Consider the following 18,340-nt stretch of genomic DNA (forward strand, 5'->3'; position numbering starts at 1 on the left):
AACAGTGATTCATTCATTCATATGAAATCTTTAATATAAAAAAAACAGTTTCTGGAAGATAATGATGCTGTTGAGTATTCTGTATTTTTAAAGTATCAAGAAAAAGTGATGTAATGAAAACTCTAGATTTCTGACATCATTTAACATCAAATGGGATCAAATGAGGATGGACGTGTGGTTTAGAACTACCCTGATTTATAAAACAGTGGAGTGTTTGCTGCTCTTCATAGAGGGGTGATGATGGCAGGACACCATGAAGGAAGTTTGCCAAAGACCAAACACCACCATGACAGTCGACAACACTACTGGGAAAATCTACTTTTCCATTAACATCATGAGTGTTCAGGTAATCAACTGTTATTGCGTTGATTATTTAACCTCAAAAAATAATTTGAATGTGTAGAGAGACGGACCTGACAGCTTTAATAAACCACTGATTCTGGTGTTTACCACCAACATTAACATACACTATCAGAACATGCTAATTTGTGATCATTCAAATGGTTCAAGGAGACGCTGTGTTACAGGAGCCAGACTATTAAACTCAGATTTCACTCACCTGGTTCTGCAGTCGCCATAATGTGTCTCTACTGGAGACCAACAGCTGGTCCAAGAGAAAAGTGCAAAATATTATTTATTGCCTTAATGTGACACCAGGATGATTCTTAACACAGAGACAGAACCAGTGTAGTAAATGCAATTTGTTTTACATCATGATCATCATCATAAACATAACATAGCAGCACTTTGATTTATTTTTACAACAATTACAATTTGTTTAGTCCTTGTTTGACCTGTACGTCTTCTGTAACTTGCTGTACATTTTTATTTAGAGCCTTAATTAAAGTCCCAATACAGAACTTAGGTGGCAAGTAACTGGGTCGTGTCACTAAAAACTGTTCACCTGGCAAAAAGGTTCCAACAGTTCTCACATCTGAGGATCCCAGGGTCTGAGAGACAAAGTCATCAAGTCATCACTGCAGAAAAAAAGAACTACCTGATAAAAGCTTTATTTTAGTGTAGTCAGTTTTTTTGTTTTGCTAAATGCACATTTTGACATAACGCAGCCTTTTTTTAACAGATGAGAATGTTGGTTAGTAAAAAACATGCAACATGCAAACTGCACACAGAAAAGCTGTAACTGGCCTGGGATTTGAACCAGGGACCTTCTAGCTGTGAGACTGCAGAGCTAAGCACTTCACCACACTGCTGCCTTGGACAATGTCTCACATAGTTAAAAACTTTACACAGACTCTTATTCTAGGGAATTGTCCTTCTGTCCCGTATTGACTCACAATGAGTTATACTCATATTGGAAAAGCATATTATTGTTTCTCCAAAGATTTGAGAAGATGAACCTAATCCGCTCATATCCATCGTTGGAGTAACAAGCCCTTTATCATCAGGGTGAACACTAACGGCTCCTGTCACTTGTCCTGAGGACAGATTTGTTCACATTGGCAGTATGAGAAACAGTTATTAGGATTTACTGAACCAGATACTGAGATAAGATCACACTGACTCTTTACATGGACATAAGTCACCAGGTTACTCAGAGAAACCAGCTTTCTCAGATCATTTTACATGCAGGTAATGAACTGTTATGGATTTCTCCTCCACCTCGGACTGATGTTGGAAGCACAACAGGTGCTGTGTGTGTCAGTGCAGAGAGAGACAGCAGAGCTACACAGTGAGAATTGTATAAATAATACAGTTCTTAGTTATGTAGGCTTCTGCAGACCACACGTGTTAGTGTCAGTCAGACCTTGGGGGGATTTAAAAACGAGGCAGCATCACTCCTGTTCTAATGACTTCTCCTTTCATTCACCACTACAACCCACTGCTCTGTATTTTGTCCTGCTGACTTGAAACTGGCTTCATCAGATTCAAATCTCTGACTGTCACCTACAGAGTAGTTGACTCAACAGCACCTTCCTACCTGGACTTTCTCATCCAGGTCCACAGTCCCTGTCTCCCTCTGACTGTCTGATGGTCCCCCCAATTAATCGTTTAATTCAAAATAGACATTGACAGACCCTCTGTGTTACCTGCCAACACCTACTTTCAGAGAATTAGGCCTTAACATTGACTGACTGCAATTCCGGATCCCACCACACATCTGGTTTTATTTTAGCAATGAACAAAAGTTACTGAGTAGAAAACGCAGAAGTGTTGGAAAAAACACAAAGTCGTTTCCTAACAAATTGTTACAGGATCAGATTCCTACTTAAAGAAAATACTGTATTTCTCTGACTTTTGTCACCGGAAACCACCAAACGTAACGTTACACTGTCACAGACAAATCGGTGAACTCACTACTGAAATCACTGAATAAACTGAGGCTGATCGCGATGAGTTTTCATTTACTGTGCAGTTAAACAGTTAACTTACCAAAGCCACCGATGAACTGATAGTTTAATCAGTTTTTTTCGTCTTTAACTAGTTTTGTTCGCGTTAAATCACCGGCTGAATTTCTAGCTGCGTCACAGAGCAACGATCAAAGTGAAAGTGTTTAAGAAGAAACTTCTAGATGCGGAAGCCCGCAGCGATCAGAACAGAACAAAGTCTCATAACTCTCATACTATAAACACGGAAAACTGAAGGTAGATTTAATATTTGAGCCTTTGTTAATGTAAAAAAAAACTGTTCTGTACTTGTTACAGTAATTGTGTTACCAAAAAATTAAATAAAAACATTTATTAAATATTTCACATTTTTACCTTAATTCTTCCTCAGAAATGAAAGTACACATGCAATTTTACAGCTGAAACACTGAAGCAAAGCTTTATTATTAAAAGTGAAATGAATGAATTAATAAAGCTAACTTTAGATGTGCATTTACATCAAATATCAAATGAGACAAGTATTAACAGAGATGAAAATGAATAAAAAAATAAAACAAAGCAAATTTGAAGTAGAGAAGCTCTATTAATCCAAAGATACAGAAAAAACATTTTCATCGATGATAGTCAAAGTCCTTCTGAGTGGAGCAGATTGTATTTCTACATTTATATATTGTACTTTCTTTGTACAGCAGAGTACTTGTAAAGATATAAATAAGACCTTAATCAATTTTGTTTGGAAAAATAAAAGGCATCGCCTGAAAAAGGCAATTATTTTATATTATAACTAGAAATTACAACAAATGCTTAACTTATTTTCATATCCAGAAGTCAAAGTTTTCAAAAGCCTTCACATCCTTTGAATCATTTATTAAAATTGATCACATATTAACCATTAGACTGATGCAAAATAAAACAATCTCACCAAACAATTACAAAATCTTAACTTGATCTTTCTACAACACGACTGATCCCCTCAATGTATTCAGTTCTTTGTTTCTCTTTGTACTTTTTATTTTGTCTCTAGATATGTAGACATGTACAATGCTTGTAATTAAGTTTCATAGATGTCTATCTTTTGTTTACCAAATTGTTTTAAGGTTTAAAAAGTAGACAAGCTCTAAATCAGACTTCAGTTAATTAGAACCTACCTGCTGGACAGAACAGGAAAACTGTGAAAATACACAAGAGGTTCAGTAGTTTGAGATGTGAACCACTTCCTCATACAGAGTCTGGTCTGCAGCTAGAAACAAGCTGTGAGCTCTGTTGTGTTTGTTCAGTTTCTAACATTTAACAAGATTCCACAGTGAAACACTTTATTAATGTGGTTCACTGGTAAAGAAACAGAACAGACCATTAAAGATTCATCAGTTATGACTTAACTGATGAATTACAAATTTTATTTAACATGTAATAAAACAAAGACACATCACAACATTCATTTTTATTATTTATTCATTTAGCTGATGAATAATTGAAATTATATTAATGTTTCGGTGATGAGATATCACTGAGATATTTGGGATTTATCAGTTGCAAGAAAAACATTTTGCTTCAAACTAAATAAATCCTCCATCTCTATGTAACCAGGTCACTGATTTATTTTAGCCAACGTAACGAAGCAAACTTTAAAGCTGCTAACTCACATGTATCTGATCCTAGCTGAACTAGTAGCAGGACAAACAAGAAACTTGCTAAAAACTCATCCACCCTGTATCACACACAGATGTCTTAACTTTATCCTTTCAATTCAATTCAACAATTCCCCCTGAACAAGTCCTAGGCACCAGTGGAGAGGAAAAACTCCCTTAAAACCTCCTTTTAACCTCCAGCAGAACCAGGCTCAGGGTGGGCAGCCTCTGTGATTCAGGACGGAAGAGGGAGGTGGAGGTGGGAGGGAAGCATTAGGAAGCTCTGAGGAGGAAAACAGACAGAGGAGAATAATAATCAATGCACGGGGAGATTTGAGCGGATTAGATCTTACAAGTTTTGGAAGAGAGGTGGCGATGCTGCGGTGTAGGTGACGGAGAGCAGGGGAGCCAGCAGACCGGTGGGGAGGAGTGCAACTGAAAGCCGGCTGGAAAAAACCAAGAAGACAATAAGGACAAAAGCCCCGAACAAAGTACAACTAAAGGACAAAGCAACAAATAAAGGAAAGTATCAACTGAAAATATGCAGAGAGAAGGAGACTCAAACCCTGACTCCTACAAAATCCCCTTCTTAAATAATAATCCCCTACGTTCTGATCTGCATGCAGAGAGGACAAAGATCACTTTCTGGGTTGGGAGAAAAATAGACGGGCGTCCTCGGAAACACAGCTGCTGGGGAGAGAAGTAACAAAGTAACAAACAGAAAAGTAACAAAAAAAAACTCAAAATCACAGAAAACAGACGACTCAAACTAGAATTGACTTCACAGATTTTTAGGCCAGAGAGACGCGAAAGACGATCGGGCAGAGACATTAGGTAATGATTAGTTTAGACATTATATGGTAATGGTGCAGGAAGGTAGAGCGGTCGTCCACCAATGTTGCAGTTGTTGGTTTGATCCCTGGCTCCTCCGGTCACATGTCAAAGTGTCCTTGAGCAAGAGACTGAACCCAACTTAGTTGCTCCCGGTGAGCGTTGGCCAGCTGCATAGCAGCTCCCCCATCAGTGTGTGTGTGTGTGTGTGTGTGTGTGTGTGTGTGTGTGGGTGGGTGAATAAGAAGCATTGTAAAGCGTTTTGAGAGTCAATAGGTAGAAAAGTGCTAAGTGCAGAACATTTACCATTAACACCTCTTGCTCCACAGTCGCCACTAACACCCCAAATATTCACTTCTGATTGTTGTCAGTTATCATTCAGACAGTTTTACAGGTGTTGTGATCAGCTCATGGCATAAAGCTGATACCTACATATCTATAACTTTATTCAATCCTAACAACATTAGCTCATGTCTCCACATACACTGGTCGTGCATTACAGATTTGTTCATTGCTATGATCCCATAGTTATATTTTTATAAGACTAGGACTTAACTTCTGCTTAAATGTGGGACAGAAAGTTCCTTGTTGATGTAGGAAACAACAACACAAAATATCTCAGTCAGGCTCCATGAGACAGACATATTGTTACAGGCCGACTTGATGTGTTAAATTAATGGAATGATATTACTGCAGCTTTTATTAATAGTAATACTACTAATAATTTCACTTCAAAAACACTACAGTTGTTTATTCTATATTGTTATTATTTGCTGACATTACTGACTTTCATGTTCCATGTTCTAGAGAAGCTGTGTTTGCAACTTTGTCTTCCTGATAATTAGACCCTCAGTCACTTCTCTCATTACTGCTGTAGAGTTTCCTAGATCACACAGATGGACAGCAGATGTCTGTGGGGACCAGTCCACGTATTTACATGGTGCAGATGATTTTGGATCTTATTTTTTCAGAGATGAGCAAACAGCTTATTTGCAGCAATGATGAAGTGAACTGCACCAAATAAAGAATGTGTGAGTATTCGAATGTGAAACCTCAAAAGCAGAAGTTCTGTCAGAGACGAAGCCAGAGACGACCTGCACAAACACTGTGAAGATGATAATTCCTAGAACTTAAAAAAACTTGTCCAAGAACGAATTCACTTTCTATTGATGAATGACTGTATCACTGTTTCAGAACTTTTTATTCAATAAACACTTTGCTTAAAAAGAACAATATGTAGAATCAACCTCCTCTATTGGTTTAATCAAATGATATTTTAAGTATATTGGTCAATTTTCAGATCACAGATGTGCTTGGTGTATTTTCACATGAACTTAATTTGTTTTGTAGTTTATACTTTCATATATTTTTCTTCTCTAGTTCTAGTTTCCTTTATCCTTTTTGCTATGTGCATTAGTTTGCAAGTTTTTTGTTTTATTGGCTTCATTTAGTGTGATTTCATATCAACTTCTCAATCATCTATAAAGCACTTTGAATTACATTAACTTGTATCAAAAGTTGCAGTATAAATAAACCTGATTACACAAAGTAAATTCATCTAATTTTATGCTGTTAAACACAGAAATAAACAAGTTTATTCCAGATTTGTTCTGTAAATGTTTAAAGGTGAAAATTATGGCAAATGGAGCTGTCGATGCTGCCAAGTGGTTAATACATCATAATTTATTAGCTGATGATATTTTTAAAAAAAATCTACATCTGCAGAAATAACTAGTAACAGAAGCTGAAAAATACATTTAGTGCAGTAAAAGTAACAAAATGGAAAGAACTTTAAACTATTTAATTAAATTTTCATACAGTTTGTTTCATCATTAAATCCTATATTTTATATTTTAACGTGTTACTTGTCTTCCTCTTTAACCAACTTCATTCCAGTTGAATTTCCACAGAAAACAGGAAGAAAATGTTTCCTGCTTCCATTGTTCTGGGAGATTTCTAACTCTGTTGTTGTTGGAACATTCTGGACTAAGTTTGATATAAAACATTCATGTTGTTTAAATTGGCTCATTACATACAGAGAGTCTGTGTTTAATGATGATCAACGCTTGAGCACAAACGCTGAGCGGGTCAGAACCGAACCAGCAGCAATGTGAAAGGACAGAGGGGAAGAAGAGCTCAGCACAGCACAGCTCTGTGTTTCCCTTTCACTCCATCTAATATCTTATTCTGAGTCCCAGGTTTGGGCCTCAGTATCGTCACCTTTCTGTCCCCAACAAACACTCATTTCCACCATTACTCACACAGCAGATTAAAACAAATAATATTTTCTTAAAACTGTTTGCAGATCAAACATGAACCAGGTTTTGTTGCTTTTTAGTGATGTGCAGTTGATGAATAACAGCTACTTTTATTATTTGATTTGATTTTTCTTGTTACTAGTTTCAGAGGAGGCTCTGTTGTATTTGTTAAAAACTGAAGTTATTTTTGAAGCATAAATTTCCAAACAACAAAGCAGCTCTAACAATTCCTTTAATTTGTCACAAACCTGGTTTTATTCACACGGTGTAAATACTGCATCTTTTCATTCTTACATTACAAAGTACAATATCAGATGTTAGTACAGTAAATGTTTAAAATTGTTAGAGCAAAAACCAAAATGAAATTGTAAACATCTGTAAATTAAATGTATTTAAACTTGGTTATTAATTGTAATGGATGGAACTTAGTATAGCTGACTATAAATCATGAATCATTGGTATTAACAGGTTATTTTACTATAAAGTCTCATATGAGCACAAAAAAACAGAAAGAAACAACAGCCACAGACAAATACTTCAAATCCAGAGTGTAACTTAAGAAAAACAAAATGTTTTTTTATGTAAAACTGGGTGGAGGCAATTTCACAGGTGAATCCTCCAGTCTGAGCATAAAAAGTAGATCCTTTAGGTTTGTGTGCAGGGTCCCTGTGGACCTGCCATGGCAACACTTTCCAGAGTCATGACAGATAGAGAGGGGGAGATTCTCACAAGATGGTGCATGATGGACAACATGATGTCACCTCCTCCTTCTCTATACCTTGCTTGACTTCATGGTAGCTGAAAACCTTCACAGCTATCTGCTCTATTTCACTCTTCTCTCCACACTCCATCAGACAAGCAAACCAACCATCATCCATGTAGACCAGGTCTGAGTAACCACTGGGTCCACGGTTGATGATCCTGTGTTCACTCCATGTAGTTGAATCCTGTGGGGATTCATTCAGATAAACTCCTAAATCTTTCCTGGAATCTGGATCAGTTGGGTGACTGTAGAGCAGCCACTTCGGCTTTTGGTCCTGACCTTCATCTGGAGGTGGAAAGGAAACCACACTTCCCTGGCAACCTCCTCTTGTTTCCACCAGTTTTTTAGCAGAAAGGGGCTTAAACTCATTTCCACCATCCTGACTGACAGCTTCAACTCGATAACCTCCTGCAGTACGAGCGTTGCAGTAGATAACACTGTTGTCTTTATCATCAAAAAACTCTGCCATCTCACATTCACCTGAGTTTGTCTGAAGCTTTCTACCAAACTTCCATGTGTTTCCCTGATCCTCACTATACAGACTGAGTGCATACTGAGTGGGGCTACAACATTTACTGTAACAACACGAGTGACAATTTTCCAGGCAGCGTGCACATCGACAGGTGAAAAAACGACACCGATACCGACAACGGCATGAAGAATAAAAACCATGAACGGGAACAATCAATTTGCCACCATGTGTTTGACGAACATGTGTTTGAAGACCATGTCCCGGCCCAACAGCAAATGTGGCCCAGTCCTTCATTTTATCCAGATACTCAGACACATGAATCACTTCACTCCAGCTTTTTCCTGCATCAGGGGATTTGATGTAGCAGAGATGAGCCTTGTTGTTGTAGTGTTCTACCTGCCACTGTTCCCTGACTAAATCTTTAACAAAGATGAAAAACAGGAAAAGAGTTTTGCTTATTTTGTCATAGACTGGACAAGGGTTCATAGGACGTGGTCCACAATTTGCCTTTTTCACCAGTTCTCTTTCTGGATCCTAGAAAAGATGAAATAATAAAAACTTAACTCACAGTAACATACTAGTAACATACTAATTAAACATTTGCATAGGATCATTACCTCAAATGTCACCGTTTTATCCTCGTTCACTGTTCCTCTCTTCATGACCAGAGCCAATGTGTGGGCATCATCTTTTGTTCTTCGCTTCTCAGCAAAAGCCAAAAGGATTTTTTTTTCTCTGTCGTAGAAAAGAGCAGGAATCCTGTAGACACGATCCTCTTTCTCATTGGATTCAAAGATAGTCGTCCTTTTCCTCATCAGTTCAGTATCACATGAAGGTTTGTTGGCCATAGTTGCTGTGTGTGTGTCAAACAGGCAGGTTTCTTATCAAAGATCCTCCAATGTTGCCTTCTGGGTTTTTATAGAGCCAGACTGGGTGTGAGGGAGGAGTTTGAGGATAAACCTCCCTACAAATGAGTCCGTGGTGCACAACTGAAATATGCAAAATCATGCTGAAAGATTTGAGGAAGATGAGGAAAAGATGTGAGGAAATGAAGTGAGACGTCCTTCCCTTGGACCTGTCACCTGAAAGAACTTCTGTTTGTGATAACAGCAGGACCTACAGGTGATCTCTGCCTTAGAATTTAGATGTGAACTGATGTGTAAACTGCAATTTATAATAAAGGTGAACAGTTACTGCAAACAATCATCACTGTATGTTTCCCTGTTTCAGAAGCCTTTGCACATTTAAAACCTTTGTCACCAGATCCATCAGACCACAGTTTGATGGATCATGTTACTGCTCAGACACACAATAAATGACGGCTCTGCAGCATTAGAGAATAGGACGTCTTTTGTCCAGTTGTGTCGGTGAGAAGATTACTAGAGAAAAGTAGGCAGCAGGAGTGGGGGGTGAGGAGTTGAGATGGTGGTCAGAAGGAGCAATGGAAAAGTAGTCTGTCATTAGGGTCCTCTGAATGCAGTGTTCAAAGGTGAAAATCTATATTTGTAATTAATAAAGAACAAGGTCAAAGATGAAGCTGTGTTTCCTTGTGACTTGCTGTGGAACAACGATGGCTAATGTGCTAAAGGTGGAGCTGCTAATACATCATAATTTATTAGCTGATGATATTTTTAAAAAGAATCGTAAAAGTAACAAAATGGAAAGAACTTTAAACTATTTAATTAAATTTTCATACAGTTTGTTTCATCATTAAATCCTATATTTTATATTTTAACGTGTTACTTGTCTTCCTCTTTAACCAACTTCATTCCAGTTAATGTTGAATCTCCACAGAAAACAGGAAGAAAATGTTTCCTGCTTCCTTTGTTCTGGGAGATTTCTAACTCTGTTGTTGTTGGAATATTCTGGACTGAGTTTCATATAAAACATTCATGTTGTTTAAAGTGGGTCATTACATACAGAGAGTCTGTGTTTAACGATGATCAACACTTGAGCACAAACGCTGAGCGGGTCAGAACCGAACCAGCAGCAATGTGAAAGGACAGAGGGGAAGAAGAGCTCAGCACAGCACAGCTCTGTGTTTCCCTTTCACTCCATCTAATATCTTATTCTGAGTCCCAGGTTTCGGGGCAGAGACACATGTGGGGGCTGCTCTGCAGGACACTGCTCACTGTGGAGGGGCAGAGGTTGATGCCATCAGACAAAACTCTGTTCCATAACAAGAGCATTTGTGAAGTCAGAGGACAAAAAGGGGACAGACGTCTGAGCAGCACCTGGTTTCTATCTGTGCACAAAGCCCATAGATTCCTACTGACGCTCTATGTGGATTATTAGAACGTGAACACACTCATTTCCACTACTTTGAAACTGTGTGCAGATCAAACATGAACCAGGTTTTGTTGCATTTTAGTGATGTGCAGTTGATGAATAACAGCTACTTTTATTATTTGATTTGATTTTTCTTATTAGTATTTTCAGAGGAGGCTCTGTTGTATTTGATAAAAAAATATTTCAGATAAATTCCTATGTTCCAAAAACACATATCAGGCAAATCAGGGATCCTGTCACTAATCTAATAACACAGTGATAAGTTCTGTTTGCTCAATAACTGTAGAAAGACACTGACTGATGTGAACCTGCCTTTACCAATGTCTCAAAGCTTCAGAGAAGAATTTACTATCCCAGCAGAAAACATTCCTGGGTGCTGAAGAAAAAACTTCATATGTCCATGTGGAGAAACCAAATAGCTAAGGAAAGACCTCATGTTACTGGCAGAGACTTGCAGGACACAGTGAAGACAAGAACAACAGAATCAGCAAAGACTGTACAATAAATCACACAAGTGACTTCATGCTGTAAAACTTTGCTGCACTTTATTGCTGAGCAGGAAGCACAGATTGACCTGAAACAGTCAAAGACAGAGGACAGGCCCTTTTAATAAGTTTACTGAGGACACTTTGGTGACTTGTGTGGACTTATGGTAGCCAGGTATCCAGCCAGTGATCTTAGCAGAGAGTTTGAGCCAAGCTCAGAGCTGGTTACAGTTCCTCCTCGTTCTGCTGTTGCACCACTTTATCGAGTGGTGTCCAGTTTGTCCAAATCCTTTCTGTTTGTAAATGTGACCGTGAGGACCGTTCATTCATATCAGCAGGCTGCAGCCCAGCTTCTGAGAGGATCTGAGGAATAACGTCCACCATCATCCCAGGGGACAACAGTGCTGAGCTAAGCTGCTGCTGTCTCCATTGTAAATACTTGTCCCGTCCTTGAGTCCAGATTTCAATTCTGAACTCCCAAGTTTGAAAGTGTGGACTTGCTGTACTCTGTACTGAGAAATGTCTTCAGTGAGCAGGATTTAGTACTTTGGGCACATTTGTGTCCCTCTACACTTAATGAGTGGGATTCACAGTTTGAGCATTTCTCCATCACACACACACACAGTAATCCATCAGTCAAGTAGTCAAAGTGTGTCAGTGTGTGTCCTCGTCGACAAGTGAAGATGAACTCTGCTTCATCCAGCTGTGTTTTATTACTACACAACTTTGTTCCTCCTCAGATGACAACAGCAGCTTCTCATAACTCTGGGTTTGACAAAGCTGTGGACAACATTCAGTGTCTGTGCCACACCGTCCATTAGCTTGTCTCTGTGGGGGAATATTGGTGATTTCAGTAAAAGGAGGCTTTGACAGCAGCATTTAGATGGAAAAATACTGATGGAGCTCAAGGAACCATCTCCAAAGTTAGAAGAAGAATTTTCTGATCCAGCAGAAAACAGTTCTGGGTGTGGAAGCAAAAGCTCAATTTGTCCAAGAAGGAAATCACATGTGCCAAAAGCAAAATAGTTAAAGAAAGACCTCATGTTACTGGCAGAGACTTGTGGGAGGACGTCGTTCCAGACATTCTAAAGACCTGAATTCTGAGATTTTCCTCACAAGTGAGGGGCAATAATCCCATTTCTGAGCTGAGGAAAAGAGGCCAAAACATGAGACACTAGAACCCAGGTGATGGAAAGCTCCAGGTTAAAGGGGGGTGAGGTCCTGTGCTGCAGGTCATTCTGACTGTGGGACACTGTGACGCAGTGTGTGCTCACGTTGTGTCTTCATATTAATGTCAAAACTTTAGAAACAAATATGAACCTGATGGGGACAGGAGACAAAACATGAGACAACTAGGAATTTTGGTGATGATAAAGTTGGATGTCCTGCACATGTACCAGGAAAGGTCTGACCCTGTCCCCCATGTCCGTCTTTCACAAGCTCTGTCTTCCTAATAACACGACCCTGTCGTTAGTCGCCACTGTTCAATTCCTGAGAAAGCTCAGTCAGCAGGAACTGTTGTTCTTCTCTGTTTTCACTCACATTTCCTCTGATTTCTTCTAACTGGGGGGGACGTCCACGTATTCACACGGCACAGATCATTGTGGGTCTTATATGCGACAGAAGTGCAAACAGCTTGTCAGCAACACTGATGGAAAGAGCTGCAGCAGATAAACTGAACAATCTCTTTTGTGTAGTAAAAGTAAAGAAATGCATTCTCCAAAATACACACAAATACATCAGTAAAGTCCAAATACCTCAGAATTGCACTCAAGTACAGTTTAGTACAGTTCAGTGGGACTTTTGGACTGTTTGGGGAAACAGACTGGAACACAGTGAAACACAGTAACTGTTCATTTGAGTTGAGTTTTATTTTTGCTTCATGATGATTTGATGTTTAAAAAGATGAAGCTCCACTTGTCAGTGCAGGTCAGAACAGCTTCACTTCACACAAACTTCATTCAGCTTATTGTTGTAGGTTTTTTCCTGCTGCCTGTGTTGGTGGCAGAATTCTTTGTTAATATTGGAAAAGTTCAGGTGGAAAATCTCTTTCATTATTTACTCTGTGTCATCGTAGCAGCATTCAAACATACAAACAGAAAAAAAGGAGTAAAAACCAAAGTGACACATCTGGGCTTTAAGTCAGAGATGAAAAATCTCCACTTTATTAATAAACACTTGATTATTGTACAAATCACATTGAGATGATTCTACAAGAAAACTACTGACAGTCAACATGGTTTCTCATAACCATGAATACAGTCAATTTCTAAATGAGTTTTTATAGTGATTACAGTAAAATTATTGAGTGTAAATGCTGTTAAAGTACATATCAGATGTTAGTACAGTAAATGTTCAAATTTGATTATAAACATCTGTAGATTAAATGTATTTTTACTTGGTTATTAATTATAATGGATAGAACTATAAATGATGAATAATTAGTATTAAACAGCAGATTATTTTACTTTAAAGTATCATGAGGACGATAACACAAACAAAAACATCACATCCAGTGAAGATGCTGTAGATTTACTCTTTAATATGTTTCTTAATGTCGTTGTAGCTGAAAACCTTCACAGCTATCTGCTCTATTTCACTCTTCTCTCCACACTCCATCAGACAAGCAAACCAACCATCATCCATGTAGACCAGGTCTGAGTAACCACTGGGTCCACGGTTGATGATCCAGGGTTTGCTCCATGTAGTTGAATCATGTGGGGATTCATTCAGATAAACTCCTAAATCTTTCCTGCACGTATCAGTTGGGTGACTGTAGAGCAGCCACTTTGGCTTTTGGTCCTGACCTTCATCTGGAGGTGGAAAGGAAACCACACTTCCCTGACAACCTGTGCATGTTTCCACCAGTTTTTTAGCAGAAAGGGGCTTGAATTCATTTCCACCATCCTGACTGACAGCTTCAACTCGATAACCTCCTGCAGTACGAGCGTTGCAGTAGATAACACTTTTGTCTCCATCATCAAAAAACTCTGCCATCTCACATTCACCTGAGTTTGTCTGAAGCTTTCTACCAAACTTCCATGTGTTTCCCTGATCCTCACTATACAGACTGAGTGCATACTGAGTGGGGCTACAACATTTACTGTAACACCACGAGTCACAGCAAGAATAACCATGAACTGGAACAATCAACGTACCATCGTGTGCTTGAAGACCATGTCCGGGTCCAACAGCAAATGTGGCCCAGGTCTTCATTTGTTTCTGGATTTCTTCCTGATTTTCAGACAGATGAATCACTTCACTCCAGCTTTTCCCTGCATCAGTGGACTTGATGTAGCAGAGACGAGCCTTGTTGTCGTAGTGTCTTATCTGCCTGTGCTCTGAGACGTCACCTTCAACAAAGATGAAAAACAGGAAAAGGGTTTTGCTGCTTTTCTCAAACACTGGACAGGGGTTCATAGGACGGTCTCCATGATCGGCCTTTTTCAGCAGTTCTATTTCTGGCTCCTAGAAAAGATGAAATAATTAAAAATTGCATGGATGAAAATGAAAATAATATATTTACAAGTAACATAGTAATTAAACATTTGCATAGGATCATTACCTCAAATGTCACTGTTTTATCCTCGTTCACTGTTCCTCTCTTCATGACCAGAGCCAATGTGTGGGCATCATCTTTTGTTCTTCGCTTCTCTGCAAAGGCCAAAAGGATTTTTTCATCTCTGTCGTAGACAAGAGCAGGAATCCTGTAGACATGCTTGTCTATGGGAATGAAGACAACTCTCTTTTCCAGTTCAGAATCAGATGAAGGTTTGTTGGACATAGTTGCTGTCTGTGTTTCAAATGATCAAGCAGTTGATCAGAAGGGAGAACAGACAGGTTCCTCATCAACGACGCTTAAATGTTGCCTGCTGGGGTTTTTATAGAGCCAGACTGGGTGTGAGGGAGGAGGAGTTAATGCACAAAATAAAACTAATCTAATGTTTGGAGATAAACCTCTTTAAAATTGACCCTTTGATGCACAGCTGAAATATGCAAAATCATGTTGAAAGATGTGAGAAAATGAAAGGACAGAGAGAAAAGGAGGAGAAACTTTGTAAGGGAAATGAGACATCCTGCCACCTGAAAGGACTTCAGTTTGTGATAACAGCTGGACTTACAGATGCTCTCTGCATTAGAATTTGGATGTGTGCTGATAGTGACATGTACATTGCAAATTATAATAAAGGTGCATAAGTATTGTAAACCATCATGTCTGTATGTTTCCCTTAAATGAACTGTTTCAGAACATAGGGCCCATCAGGCCTCTCTCTCTAGGCCTCTTTCTTATGAATGCACCAGTCTCTCACCTCTACCTTGACTGGATCCATCTTGATGAAATAAACCACTATGTTTAAAGTGGTTTGTATATCGATATGTACAATATGTAGCATATGGGACAAAACATGGAAAATATTGATTTAGATGAGATACGTGTGGACTATAGAAACTAACTCCCATTCAGAAGATAAAGGTTCAGCTAGGACGCAATGATACCAATAACACAAAACACTCAGGTAAAGTTTGTGTTTCCATAAACTATTAAGCTCAAATACATAAACAAAAACTTTTCAGATTTTTTTCTTCGTTAGATCTCAGACATTCCGATAAATCCAACAATTTTACTTACGTTTATTTTAATCTAAATTCTGGAGGACAGACGGTTTCACGTCACTTAAAGACTGATTCAGATGAAGGTTTGAGGTCGCTTGCTATCAAAGGTCTGGAGGCTTGAGCCAGTCCAGGTAGACCCAAAAAAACACCCCCTGACCTATAGAGGTCACAATTGTTTCCTCTGGCCACCCTCCCTTGTAATATGTGAGGAAATGAAAGGAGAGAGGACACGAGGAGTCACTTTGCAAGGGAAATGAGACGTCTGTCCTTTGGACCTGTCATTTGAAAGGACTTCTGTAATAACAGCTGGACCTACAGGTAATCTCTGCCTTACAATTTGGATGTGTACATTAAAAATTATGATAAAGGTGCAAAGTTACTGCAAACCATCATCTGCATGTTTCCCTTCAATGAACTGCAGCCTTTGCACATTTAAAACCATTGAGATTAATATTGTCAACAGATCCATGAAACCACAGATTGTAACGTTACTGCTCAGTCACAGAAACAAGGACGACATCTGGACACAAGGCTTTATATTGTATATTACATATGTTATTATATTAGAATCTGCATTTATTGACAATGATGAATGCAGTGAACTACAGGGAAACACTTGATTTATCTGGTGCAGCGATGAAGAAACAGAACAGACCATCACACATTCATCTAGGTTATGTTGTAAGTTAATGTTATCAGGTGTAAAACATCAAACAAATCTATTCTAAAAATTCAATTTCTCTAACATTATTTTTATCATTTTGATTTTTCTCAGACGTTCGAAGGCTTTGTGCATTTTAAATGTTCTATATGTTGCAATATTTACACTTAACATGTAAATGACCAAGATGTTCTGACTAGTGAAGCCGAAAAAAAGCCCTAAAGAACATAGACCTGACTTTCTAAACAGGATATTGTAGAGTCAGAGAGAGATTTAGTGATTAAAACACTAATTTATCACTGGCTGGAAACAACTGAAAAACTTGTTCTGTTAGATCTCTAATGGTCTGTAACTCTCCCTTGTCTTCATCAGTGAGGGGACCCACAGGTAGGACCAGGATGAAGGCATGGACCCCCTCAGGATCACAGAGGGAGATACACCTGAATGATTCCTCCATCACTGTCTCCTGAGGTTTTCCATACAAGGCAGGCAGCTCCACCAGGGAAACCCAACGTCCACACACCTCTCCCTGATTTTTAACACACTCTGATGAGTTGGAGGCTGAATGAAGCTCTGTCTGACCTAAAATGGTCCTGGCTGCTGAAGACTTTGCAGTTCCCCTTCTCCCAAATAGAACCAGGTTTAAAGCTGGTTTCATTCAGGCTTTGGTTTTAGTGGAGGTGAGGAAGGTTTCATTTATTTGTATGTAGAATATTCTCAGTCTGCTCCATTAGCACTTTACGATCATTGTTAAAAACCCTGAACTTTGTCCTTTCACAGTCTTTAGTCACATGAGTCACAGTAGAACATTTTCCCTCAGTGTTTTTATGACCATTAAGTATTTAAAAGCCCCTTGAGCGAAAAAAATCAGGATGAACTTCAGTCTTCTTCTATTCTCTTCAGTAGAATCTGAAGATTTTACTAACAAAAGCAGAACATTTGGTCGTAGTGAAAAAAGGTCTACACAGCTCTTCATCTGTGTCTGGAGTTGTAATTTCCTCTCCACTCTCCACAGGTGGCCACACATTGTGTGATTGAAGTGGGTTTGTTGAAATCAAGACGTTGATCTCCAGTAATAAAATCTTAAGCTTTGTCTTTTGGTCTTCACCTTTTCCTACCAGCACAAACCTGAGTGCAAACACTGTATGTAACACAAGAGAAACATTGTTTGTCACTTCAGTTCTACAAGTTCCAAATGTAAAACAGATAAAATCATTATTTGAATGTTAAAGTAACTTTCTAAGCAACAATATCTGAGATTTGGGAACCAAGCTAGTTGTAGCATGAGACCCAAAATCAATCCACCTGGGGTCGTCTCATAGATACATGCTGGCTGTTATTCTTCTATGTCAGCATGTAATGTATAACATTTGGTTTGACTCTGAAATCACCCACACTGCTAGTTTTGGAATCAAGAGGAACTAACACATAACGGTATTAAAACCTCATATTTTGGCTACTTACCCTGACGTCAACTGTTGTCCTTGTTTCTTGTAGTTTGTTTACTCACCAAACTCACCTGTTTGTAGGTGGTGCGTTCAGGAACCTTTTCCTTTAGTATTAAATTACAATCCGGCCAAACATGGACCCAAGAAATCCAGGCAGCTTTGTAATGAAGTTGAGGGTCCAGGCCGACGAATTACATGAACAAAAACTTTAGGAACTGACTGCCCAGTTACAGTGTCTGTCACTCCAGAACATTCTTTCCCCGTCACATCAGTGCTGCCACTCTGACTCCATTTTCCTCAGAGCCCAGTTTGCCACCATCATGTTTTGCCTCCTTACACAATGTTATTTCATTTTTGCATTGACACTGAGCAGATCTGAATGACAAACATCATCTCACGGCTAAAAACAAGTGTCCTCTTCATCTTATTTCATCTTCTTTTAAACTACTACAAGAAGCTAAGCATATGTAATATGAACTACTTTTAACACGTTTTATTGCCCCCAGTGGCCATTATGTGTATCTTCAGTCCTGTCTAAAGTCCTGG

General features: G+C 38.8%; 3 protein-coding genes across 13 annotated transcripts in view; all 3 read right to left on the bottom strand.

Moving 5' to 3' along the window:
* Nucleotides 1-18,340, bottom strand: part of LOC137135790 (uncharacterized) — a 191,457-nt gene that overhangs the window by 110,884 nt on the left and 62,233 nt on the right. For 3 of the 10 annotated variants that reach the window (XM_067520366.1, XM_067520375.1, XM_067520378.1), the window contains exons 1-3: nucleotides 2,392-2,522; nucleotides 905-977; nucleotides 560-604 (exon numbers count right to left, since the gene is read on the bottom strand). The exons of 4 other annotated variants lie outside the window; for them this stretch is intronic. In XM_067520366.1, the coding sequence (XP_067376467.1) occupies nucleotides 560-578 (19 nt within the window). In that variant the 5' untranslated portion in view covers nucleotides 579-604; nucleotides 905-977; nucleotides 2,392-2,522. Of the gene's footprint in view, nucleotides 1-559; nucleotides 605-904; nucleotides 978-2,391; nucleotides 2,523-18,340 lie in introns of those variants that run through there. 3 more of the 10 variants (XM_067520367.1, XM_067520368.1, XM_067520379.1) reach the window with 3 other exon arrangements.
* Nucleotides 7,278-9,198, bottom strand: LOC137135795 (sialidase-3-like). The gene is made up of 2 exons (XM_067520383.1): nucleotides 8,915-9,198; nucleotides 7,278-8,831 (listed from the first exon to the last, which is right to left on the bottom strand). The coding sequence occupies exons 1-2, from the start codon at nucleotides 9,143-9,145 to the stop codon at nucleotides 7,788-7,790; spliced, it is 1,275 nt and encodes a 424-aa protein (XP_067376484.1). The 5' UTR covers nucleotides 9,146-9,198; the 3' UTR covers nucleotides 7,278-7,787.
* LOC137135800 (sialidase-3-like) lies at nucleotides 13,592-17,223 on the bottom strand. Of its 2 annotated transcripts, XM_067520391.1 has the most exons (3): nucleotides 14,637-17,223; nucleotides 14,230-14,539; nucleotides 13,592-13,884 (listed from the first exon to the last, which is right to left on the bottom strand). In XM_067520391.1, exons 1-3 carry the CDS (start codon nucleotides 14,853-14,855, stop codon nucleotides 13,604-13,606), a joined length of 810 nt encoding a protein of 269 aa, XP_067376492.1. In that variant the 5' UTR covers nucleotides 14,856-17,223; the 3' UTR covers nucleotides 13,592-13,603. The 2 variants fall into 2 exon arrangements, with proteins under 2 accessions (XP_067376492.1, XP_067376491.1); XM_067520390.1 differs by having other exon boundaries at nucleotides 13,592-14,539; nucleotides 14,637-15,343.

The sequence above is a fragment of the Channa argus genome, chromosome 11 (assembly GCF_033026475.1).
Source record: "Channa argus isolate prfri chromosome 11, Channa argus male v1.0, whole genome shotgun sequence".
Classification (NCBI taxonomy): Eukaryota; Metazoa; Chordata; class Actinopteri; order Anabantiformes; family Channidae; genus Channa; species Channa argus.

Excerpts from the sequence above, each read along its gene's own strand:
- LOC137135795 (XM_067520383.1), bottom strand. The coding sequence starts at position 9,145 with ATGGCCAACAAACCTTCATGTGATACTGAACTGATGAGGAAAAGGACG. Across the intron at positions 8,832-8,914 it reads ATAAAACGGTGACATTTGAG|GATCCAGAAAGAGAACTGGT; the intron begins GTAATGATCCTA and ends CATCTTTTCTAG.
- LOC137135800 (XM_067520390.1), bottom strand. The coding sequence starts at position 14,855 with ATGTCCAACAAACCTTCATCTGATTCTGAACTGGAAAAGAGAGTTGTC. Across the intron at positions 14,540-14,636 it reads ATAAAACAGTGACATTTGAG|GAGCCAGAAATAGAACTGCT; the intron begins GTAATGATCCTA and ends CATCTTTTCTAG.